The sequence below is a fragment of the Cornus florida genome, unplaced genomic scaffold (assembly GCF_030987335.1).
Source record: "Cornus florida cultivar Cherokee Brave unplaced genomic scaffold, ASM3098733v1 CherokeeBrave_3.0.0_Hap2_Chr08, whole genome shotgun sequence".
NCBI classification, from domain to species: Eukaryota; Viridiplantae; Streptophyta; class Magnoliopsida; order Cornales; family Cornaceae; genus Cornus; species Cornus florida.
In genome coordinates, this window is record NW_026775578.1 from 10966120 (window position 1) to 10977098 (window position 10979).

Below are 10979 nucleotides of genomic sequence, written 5' to 3' on the forward strand. Positions count from 1 at the left end.
GCAATTAACGAAAGTTATTGCAAAATGCCTCATTTTGAGCCTGAATCCTCATACAGGATTCATTTTCACATTTCGTCAAGTCGTGTACTCTTAAAATTCCCTTCCGGTCGTTTTTCTCAGTTTTAGGGATTTCTGACCCCGGTTGCCGCTGAACTTGTTCGGGGCATATCTCTCTGCACGGGACTCAATTTTCGACGTTGTTTCTTCAGTTGTTCCTTTTTTTTCATTTCAGTTCTTTTTTTTTTTCACGGTGTTTTACCATTTAAGCACGTCTGTGCAAATTTCACTTTTTTGGACCTGGTAGGGCGCGTTCGGGGCACTTTTATACTATAAATTGGATGCCCTAAATGAAAAAGTCAACATTTCAGCCTACTTCCTCCCTCTTTGGCCGGCAGCCATGGCAGCCCCTTGGGCTGTAATGACCCGGTCATTTTCCTTCCTTTCCTTTTCTCAGATTTTTTCGAATTTTTTTTTTTTCCGCTGTCTTTTCTTTTCTGTGTTTGGCTTTTCGTCGCTTGATGTCGTCATGAGTGCTCTGGAATGATTTCCAAGACTCTTTTCCTTGGGTTGACAACTTCCTTTGAGGATTGTGTCATTTTCACATTTTTTTTATTTTTTCGGACACTATTCACTTTTCATCTTTTTCTCGTTTATCCTTTTTCCTTGCACAACCTCACTTTTTGTGTTCGAATTTGATTCCGGTTTTGCATGCATTCATGATATTTAAATTCAATGCCATGTGTATTTTTACTTTCTTAGAAAAGCATGTTAAGTGTTTCCTTTTCTTGTAAAGGGTATGGATATATACTTTATTGTAATTATTCTTAACTTATGGGGGTAATGTAATTAAATAAAGTAATTATTTTTTGTCTTAGGGACCATTTTGCAGTTTAATTTGGAAGATATTTTGGAAAATAACCTTTGTACAATTTTTGGAAAATGTGACAAGTGTCACATTCTCATGGTACCACTTGTTAGCTTTGGGGTGGAGTGACTTGGAAGTATGATCTCTTGACATTTGGAGGGTGGAGATTCATCCACTTGTTAGCCTAGGATTGGTGCACTTGTTGGCTTAGATGGTTGACAAGTGTAGGTTTGAGATTAAGCGTATGAAGGAACCTTGGATTTATGACAAGTGTAGGTTCACAATTAAGTCTTGCAATTATTTTTGGGCCACTTTGGGATCATGGTTTTAAAGAAGGGTTTCTTATGCAATTGACCAAACTTGTGTGTGTTGACCATGGTGTAAGATCACATAGTGAGTAGAGGATTTCTATTTCCTCCACTCACACTTCATTTCATTGTTTCATTATCTTCCTCACCATAAACCCTAGCCTCCATGGATGAAGCTTAAAGCCTTAAGCTTTGACTTTAATTTTTGAGAGCCTTCCATCGATTTCCAAGCTTAACATTGGGAATACTTTTTATTCCTCTCATCCTCCTCTTCATAACCCTGGAAGGGTTTGCCATTTTGTGTTGATTTGCCTTGGATTCAAGAGGAACAATCCTCTTATGAGGTAAGGGGTGTTATAATTTATTACCTAAGGGTATTTCTTGCTTTTGTAGTGATATATAATTTGTATGCATGTCTTTTGTTAATTTGAGAAATTAATGATTTGTTGTAACTTGCATATAACTCATTTGAGATTTGGTATATGGCATGGCCATGACATGATCCTTGTTATATATTAAATTGGGATGATTTAAATGAGTTTTTAAATCTAGAGATTTAATGAATTTAAATTGATTTAAATTCTAGTTAATTGTGTTTTGCTTGTATTCCATTTTTGACTTGATATATGGTATGCCCATGACTTAGTGCTTGATATATATTAATTTGAGATCATTTGAACAACTTTTGAAATCTAGAGATTTAATTGATTTAAATTAATTAAATTCTATATGATGATATCTTGCTTATCTTGCACTTTTGATTTGATATATGTAATGACCATGCTATATTGTTTAACATATATTAATTTGAGATTATTTGGAATTGATTTAAAATCTAGAGACTTTCCATGATTAGGTTGAAAATCTCTTAAAATGTAGTATATTTAATTACCTTGTGAGCATGCTACTAACTTGATGTAGAATTAGCACTTGTGGCTCCTTAAAATGGTAATTGGACTTGGAATAATATAGAATATCATTGACTTATAAAGTTTGTTTAAATATATGTCTTGTGTAAGTATATAGCTTGTTAGAATATTACAATTGTTTACCTTGGAAGCTAGTTACTAAATTGAAGCTTATTTAGTACTTGTGGCTTAGGATGGTAATGTGACTCAATTGTTGTAAAATATTCTTGCTTTGTATATAAATTGCATATTGAGGATATGACTTGTCATATGCATTTAGACTTGAATTCTAGGACATGAATTGTGTGGATTAAACCTTACTTGTGCATGGAATGTGGTAACTAACATTTGATTTTGTATAAGTTTTGAACTTATTGATTTTGGAAAACTTGTGAGGACATAAATTATGTGATGGCTAGGGTTTGGCTCTAGTACGGAGACAAGAGTTTTCTAAGTCATAAGTGTGCACTAGGTGGTACCTTATGGGTTATAATTACCCGAAAATACTTGCTTGGTCTAACGACCGCATGTCCTAGTCTTTCCGTTATTTGTATTCGCATTTAATTTCAAGTTGTTAATCATGGATTACTTGTAGCTTGAGAATTAATGCTTACTTGGGTATTTGAATCCTATTTAGTATACCTGAACTTGTATACTTGCTCCATGAGTTTAAATTTCATTTAGTATACTTGTGCTATGTATAATTGTCACATGCGCAGTCCTATTAGTTTAGTATACTTGTGTTTGTGTAATTGATTTACGAGTTTTCCATATTAAATGTGTACTTGAGTAGATATGCTTGGACGTTGCATAACTTATTTTAATATGGTTTAGTATACTTGAAAATGTATGCTTGAATGTTGTATAGCATGTTTTGACATTGTTTAGTATACTTGAGCATGTATACTTGTATGCCGTAATTCATTTCAATCGCATGAGTAGCTTATGATGCTCCTTGAGTCTTACCTTTGACATAGACGTTAGATGGCATGATACTTTTGAACTATTTTAGGTTAGTCTAAAAATCTATAAGAAATCGAGTCTAGCATGCTCATTCTCTACGAGTAAACTTGTTTACTCACCCCGAAGTTACTGGGGGCTGTTTCAAGTACAAATACTTGGTTCGTGATGTTCATCATTGCTTGGATGATTGTAGACTTGAAGGTTTTTAATTCTTGTAAAGGTTGACTTGAAATGCCACTTGTAGCCTTACATGTCAAAATGTGTATAGTTGATTCCATATATATAATGTGTACATGAGTACACTCTTTATAATGTATTTGACATCTATAAGATGAGGCCGGAGGCCAATGACATGTAATTTGTATCCTATGTAATTTTTGACTTCATGGAATATTATGAAAATATTGAAAAACATTAAGTTATTGCTTCACCATGTTTGCATCGGGTGTGGGAATTCTATTTTGATTCTTCCATAGGGTCTCATTAATCATGTGTGAAGTGTGGCCAATGGCCAAATGGTATATTGAAACCATTTCATAGTTTTGAATTCCGAGTTTTCATTCCAAGTTCCATTTTTGTCATTTTAGCCGTTGGGGGGTCGGATTTTGTATCGGCGGTATTTTTAAGCCATGGAACATTGTAACACATCCTATTAGGTAAGTTATGTTTGCGTGCATGGTCGTTTCCGGGAAAAACCCCATCCTTTGTGATTTGAGCTTCTTATGGACTCATTTCGCATCTTTATTGCATAATCTGATCTAGGGGTATTCTTGACTTTTCACTGTAGTTTTATTTTCTTCTTTCAATATGATTAAATAGAAAACGTGATTTTAGGGGGGGTTTCTTCTTCCTGTTTTTCCAGAAAATGTCATCTTGGTACCAAAAATCGTTCACAAAGTTCAGCTTTCAGTTTTGCATTTAACAGCTTTTTGAATCCTCATGACCTGATTTAATGGAGGGGCATTTTGGGTATATTATAGTGAGTTTTTTTATTCCTTTCACATATTCGCGTAGAAAACTCGATTTTGATGAAGGTTTCTTCTTTGTGTTTTTCCAAAAAATGTCATCTTGGCCCTCAAAAATCCATTTTTTTGCCGAAAAACCCCTGCTGCCAGGTTTCCTTATTGACCCTTCTGTTTTTTGCTTCATAACCGGTTAGAAGGGGTCTCATAACCGGTTAGATGTGCTTAGGCAGTGTTGTGGTCGTGATTTTTAGCCTCCTAACCAGTTAGGAAGGTGTGGTAACCAGTTAGATGTTCTAGGGTTGGCTCTTTTTGACCTTTTTGCCCCTTCTTCTTCCGTTAGCCATATCCTCTTCATCCGAACTCCGAATCAAGTGATTCTTGAGTCTAAGTTCATTAATTTTTTGTTGTCTTTCCAATGGTGTGCTCGGTAGCACCCACTTTTATGTTAAAAATGACCATTTTGCCCCTAGGTTCATCCTTGTCTGTTTTTGAAACGCCGCTTCAGCATTTGTTTCCTTTGGGTTCAGTGACCTCATTGAGCGTCACATTGGTGTCTTAGAGACGTGTTGTATCTCTAGAGATTGTTGTTTCATCCTTTGCTTCCGCATTCTGGATCCATACAGGGTCATCACAGGACACATTGGGTTGAAAAATCCAGGGTCGTCACATGGGCTGCCACCATTCTTTCTTCTCCTCCACTCTCTTCCCTTGGTTATTTGCTTTGAGCCTTAGCGTTTATTGAAGGCCTTGGCGAGGCGCACCTTTCCCCCTTATTAGAATCCATTTCTAACCATTTTCTAGTTCGATTTCGAGTTCAGGTTTGGATTTTCATGGTATCTCAAAGTCGAAATTGCTTCCCTCATTGTCCCCAACATAACCTAAGAGTATAGTCGGATTTGGAGCACTTTCCTTTCGGTGGGGAATTGAGATTTTCATCTCAAATTGAGGTAAGGGATGTCTTAGGTTCATATGTTTGTTGTATTGAATGTATTTCATGCTTTTATAACCTATTTACATGCCTTTGTATCAAATCTAGAAACTTTAATTAATTATTTCTTTATGCAAGATTTAATTCTCCCGGTTGGCTTGGATTAAACTTATGGCATGCTATTATATTAGACCTTGATATGTTTATTGACATATATTAAATTGGAAGCATTTGGACAAGTATTGAAACTTTTATTTAATTATTTTCTTGAATGAAAATTTAATTCATATGGTTGTATCTAGCTTAAAATCAACATGTAATTTGATATTAAAATAAGCCCTAGCATACTCTTTAACATATGTGAATTTGAGAGTATTCGAAGATATTTTAAAATTTAGTAATAATTAATTAATTAGATTAATTATTTTTATTCCAAGTGTACTATTCACTTCATTGGATTTCTGACTTGATATTGTTGAAGAGCATGCCATAGACTTTTATATATATATTAAATCGAGAATATTTGATTAGATTTCGAAACCTTTCATTTAATTATTTTCTTGTATGGAGGTTTAATCCTCATGGTTATATCTTACATGGAATTCACTTATATTATGCTATTAAATTAAGTCTTGACATGTTCAATAACATACTTTAATTTGAGAGCATTTAGATGAGTTTCAAAATCTAGAGATTTTATCCAATGGTTCCATAGACTTGATTAAGTTTCTAACTTGATATTCTTGATTACTTTGACAAGTTCTTTCATGTGTATCAAATAGAGAATAATCGGATAAGTTTTGAGACTTCTATTTAATTATTTCCTTTGTATGGAATTCAATGCACATGGTTATATCTTGTATGGAATGAACTTGTAACTTAATATTAAACTAGTTATTGACATGACCTTTGATATATCTTGTTCGTAGAATATTTAGAGTTGCATTGTAGTCTTGAGAATTTAATCCTTTAAGTTGATTAAATTCCCTTTTATGCTCCCACTGAGTTAATTATGTTTTGATATTGAATTCTTGCCAAATTTATAAATTGGAACTTGTTATATGATCACATGATAGTATTCTACGAGTTGAGGTTATGATTTGACTTGTTAACATACACATTTACTTATATGACATTTAATGTGCCATCGTAGCTTGAATGCCTAGGGCATACCTTGTGTGACCTCCATGACTTGTTGTGCATGGTACTTGGCTAAGTGCATCGAATATATATATTATATCTCGATTTTTACAACTTGTTGATTTTAAAACTTGGGATATCAATTAAGAATTGACATAGCTAGGAGTTGGTTCTAGTACGGGAGATAGAGAGCTCCCTACATTATAGTGCGCACTAGAGGAAGGTACCCATAGGTTAATAGCCCAAAAGTGATCCCGAGAGTACGGTTTTAATCCAGGCGATATCTGAGTATCCACATTGTTTGATTTCACTCCTTAAATTTCAAGAGTTATTCCTTGAAGATTTAAGAACCTTTTCGTGTTTTATGGAATGTGCTAACCTTGTCTATTTGCATAGATATTGTGTTTTGCCTTAATTTCACTCTTTAAATTTCAAATGTTGCATTCCTTGAAGATTTAAAACTTTTTCATGTTATATAGAATGATCCAACCTTGTTTAAATTACATAGACATCATGTTTTATCCTTGATTTTACTCTTTAAATTTCAAGTAGTAGTTCTTGAAGATTTAAATCTTGTCGTGTTATGTGGAATGTCCTAACCTTGTTCAATTTCATAGATATCTTGATTCATGTTGTTTCATGTTGATATGACTTAGGAATGATCCTATGTAAGCATCTTGACTTAGATTCTCAGTAGCATAAACTGTTTCAGTTATTAACGCATTCTAGGTTACAATTTGACAATTTTGGATACCTATGTTCTATTGCGTTACACGATATGCTCCTATGTTGTTTACGTGCATAAATATTATGGTTAATGTTAGGAATGCTTTAAAGTAACTTAGGATGATCCCTAAGTCTCATTCTTGATAAAGACGTTAGGTGGCATGACCCCTATAAATTGTTTCACCTTAAGGTGATAATATTGTAAAATGCTAAGTCTATGCATGTTCATTCCCTACGAGTACCACAGGATACTCACCCCTCGCTGAATGCGACCTGTTTCAGGCAAGAAGACTTGGTTTTGGGATGCACATCATTCTTTGGATGACTTGTAGACTTAAAGTTTCCATTTCATGCAAGTGTTAGCATGAAATGCCTCTTTAATTTCTTTTTATGTCGAAACTCGTATCTTCGATTTCATATATGTAATGTGTACATAAGTACACCTTTTGTAACGTATTTGACATGTATGAGATGAGGCCGGAGGCTAATGACTATTATTTTGTATCCTATGTAACTTTAGACTTCATGAAATATTATGGAAATATTAAAAAATGACAAGTCATTGCTTCACCATGTTTGTATCAGGTATGAGAATTCCATTTGTATTCTTTCATAGGGTCTCATTAATCATGTATGAAGTGTCACAAAGGGCCAAACGGTAATTTGAAATCATTTGTTAATTTTGGTTTTCAGATTTTCCATTTCTAGTTCATTTTTGCCATTTTTGGCCGTTGGGGGTTCGTATTTTGCATCGGCCGTTTTCAGGAACCGCGGACCATTTCCGCGTGTTAAAAATCACTATTTACGTTTACGTGCATGATCGTTTTTAGGTTTAGAGTCATATTTCACAAAATGAGCACTCTACGAATTCATTTTTTTTACGTTTTATGCACAATGTGATCTAAGGGCATTCTGGACATTTCAAAGTAGTTTTATTTTTTTTTTCTTTCGACATATTCGGGTAGAAAACGTGATTTTAGGAGGGGGTTTTTGTTCGTGTTTTTCCAGAAAATATTTTCTTGGTACCGGAAATCCCGCGCGAAGTTCAGTTTTCTGTTATGCATTTTATCAACTTTTTAATCCTCTTGACTTGATTTTCTTGAGAGTATTCTGGGCATTTCACAGCAAGTTTTTTTCTTTTTCGTTCATGAGGCCGGATAGAAAACTCGATTTAAGGGGGGATTTTTTCTTCGTGTTTTTCTAGAAAACGTCATCTTCTAACCTGTTTCAGCTCTCTGTTTTGGACAGCAATTTTTTTTTTTTTTTTTTTTTTTTTTTTTTGCATCTGCAGATTTCCTGGCAGCAGCACTTGAGCACCATTTTAGGTTTATTTTTATGAAACTTTGAAGACTAATATCTTCTTCGTCTGGACTCCGAATCAAGTGATTTTTGAGTCTAAGTTCATTAATATTTCCTTGTATATCTAATGGTATGCATGGTTGCATCCAACTCTATCTGAAAAGACCATTTTACCACTTGTCAAGAACCCTTGCCGCACTGATTTGAAACCCAAAAGTTTGTTTTTATGAAACTTTTAAGTTTCATATCTTCTTCATCTGGACTCCGAATTGAGTAATTCTTGAGTCTAGATTTTTAAAATTTTTCCTTATCTATCCAATGGTATGCACGGTTGTATCTAGTTCTTTCCAAAAAGACCATTTTACCCCTTGTCAAATACCCTTGCCACACTAATTTGAAACCCAAAAGTTTATTTTTATGAAGCTTTGGAGTTTCATATCTTCTTCATCCAGACTCTGAATCAAGTGATTCTTGAGTCTAGATTTATTAATTTTTCCTTATCTATCCAATGGTATACATGGTTGCATCCAGTTCTTTCTGAAAAAACCATTTTACCCCTTGTCAAATACCTTTACCGCACTGATTTGAAACCCAAAAGTTTATTTTTATGAAACTTTGGAGTTTCATATCTTCTTCATCTGAACTACGAATCAAGTGATTCTTAAGTCTAGATTTATTAATTTTTCCTTGTCTATCTAATAGTAAGCTCAGTTGCATCCAATTTTGTTTTAAAAGACCATTTTACCCCTGGTCAAATACCTTTCCCATTTTATAATCTTAGCTTCCGCATTTAATTCTTTTGAGTTTTGTGACTTCATGGAAGGTCACCTTGGCGTCTTAGGGATGTCATATATCCCTAGAGACCTTGTTTCTATTTTTGTTTCCGCATTCTAGATCCATTTTAGGTCATCTTACGGGTCATCACAAGACGGGCTTGAAAAACCAGGCCATCACAAAAACTAGGTACCAAGCATAAAAGCATAGACATTGATAAAGATATAAATATGAAATAACATGTCATGCTTTATTATAACTGGGAAAGAAATCAAAATCTATGCACATAAAAAAGTGCACCCACAATTGTCATGCCAAACATGGCCCAAAATAGTATCGAAATGCAAGACAGAAATAAATAACATGAAATAACAATAGCAAATATAAAATCAGTCCACCCTTGGAGTAGAAGACGAAGTGCCTACTCCTCCAGGAGTACGATCAATCAGTGACTGCACCATCACGGGCAATAAGTGACTCCCTCCAATTTTTGAAATTATAGACCTTTTTCGAGGTTGCCCAATGTTCATTGCATGGAATAACAAACCCTTGGTCCTTAATCATCTTTGTGATTAGATAGGGGAATGGGAAGGACCAAGTCAATGAGCTTTTGGTTTGTCTGGCAATCAATTTGTTATAGACCTTCAAAATTTGATTCATAATCAAAGTGGGAACTGAAAACCAAAAGTCATTCTCCGTTAAATAGAGAGAATCTAAGAGTACATTGTTATGTTCCATAGTTTTGCCAATTAGAAGAACATTCTTAGCTAGTACAACCTCGATGAACCAAATTCGGGGTGGCAAAAAGGACTTTTTAGTCGAGGTGCTCTCGACGTTTATGGGATTGCTATTTGCCATTTCTTTCAAAATTTCCGCTATGTCATCCAATAATTCAAGTATGTTCGGTAGTGGAGCATAGAGAGGCTAACCGTTCACATCCACTGGGGAGTTGATGGGACAACCACATGCATTTTCAAAATCATCCAATGTAAATGTAAGCACGGTGCCATCAATTGTAGTTGAAATTGTGGTTTGTTCCTCACATTTATATGAAAGATTCTGGTAAAACTGATGGACTAAGCGAGGAAGAACCACGTTATGACATGGCTAAAATATAGGTGCAAGGCCACGTTCTTTTAGATTTTTTATTGCCCATTTTGTGTCGGGACACCTTCTGAAAACATTCCTAATGTCGAATCTAGTCTCAAATTGAAGGGGCCATTCATTTCAATTCGGAGTGGGAGCTTCCTCAGAAAACCTTTCAGAAGTGTAAGGACGCTTGGAAGTAGATCTAGAAGCCATTTGAGTGAAGGAATTTGGTTCAGGACTTTTGTCAAACACGTGGTGTGCAAGACTGAAAAGTAGAGAACAAGTATGAAGATTAGAATGATGTTAACCCAAAATTCATGAACCTGTAATAGAAGCACAACAATCCCTTAAACAATATATAAATCCTTTACAATATCAAGCCCTGACCTCCATGAAATACCCAAGAATTGAAAGATGAAAGAGAAAAGAACTTACCTCAATTTAAAAATCCAAACCTTACCCTTTTAATGGAATGATGATGATGGAAGGTAATAATTTGGGGAATAATGGAGATGGAGAGGGTGAAAGAAGAGATTGAGAAGGTAGGGAAGGTAGGGTTAGGAGGTGGGAGGCGTAGAAAGAAAAGATGGATGGAAGGACGTGAAAATATAAAGAAGGGGAGCAAGTTATAAAAGTTCAACTGGGCTCGTGTTCCTCAACTGGGCCTTGGCGTCTGGATACGGAGTGCCATGGTGCGCGCGCTGTTTGGTTTATGCGCATAGCTATAGTGCAATTTGGACATGGCGTTCGGACGCGTGTATTGGCGTCCAGATGCGGGAGCTCCCAGGGATTGGCGTCCAGACGCAGGTTTGGCTAGAGATTGGTGTCTGGACACGAAAGATGGCATCCGAACGTAATTGTGCCCAGGTCTTGTTATGGATATAAGCTTGAAAACTCCTGGAAATGTTACCAAAACCGTAATATGACTGTAAAAACCCACAATGACCACTGGAATGGAAATCTAGATAATTCTTGAAGACTGCAAAGTGGAGTCTGTACTTAGTCATTTTCAAA

At 35.2% G+C, this 10979-nt stretch overlaps 1 protein-coding gene across 1 annotated transcript in view; it reads left to right on the forward strand.

Annotated features, from left to right (window-relative positions):
- The window catches only part of LOC132269333 (uncharacterized), a 44657-nt gene extending 37340 nt beyond the window's left edge, over positions 1-7317 (forward strand). The window contains exon 8 of the mRNA XM_059770486.1: positions 7086-7317. Coding sequence (XP_059626469.1) covers positions 7086-7166 — 81 coding nt within the window. The 3' untranslated portion in view covers positions 7167-7317. The remainder of the gene's footprint in view (positions 1-7085) is intronic.
- Positions 7318-10979: the final 3662 nt, after the last annotated feature.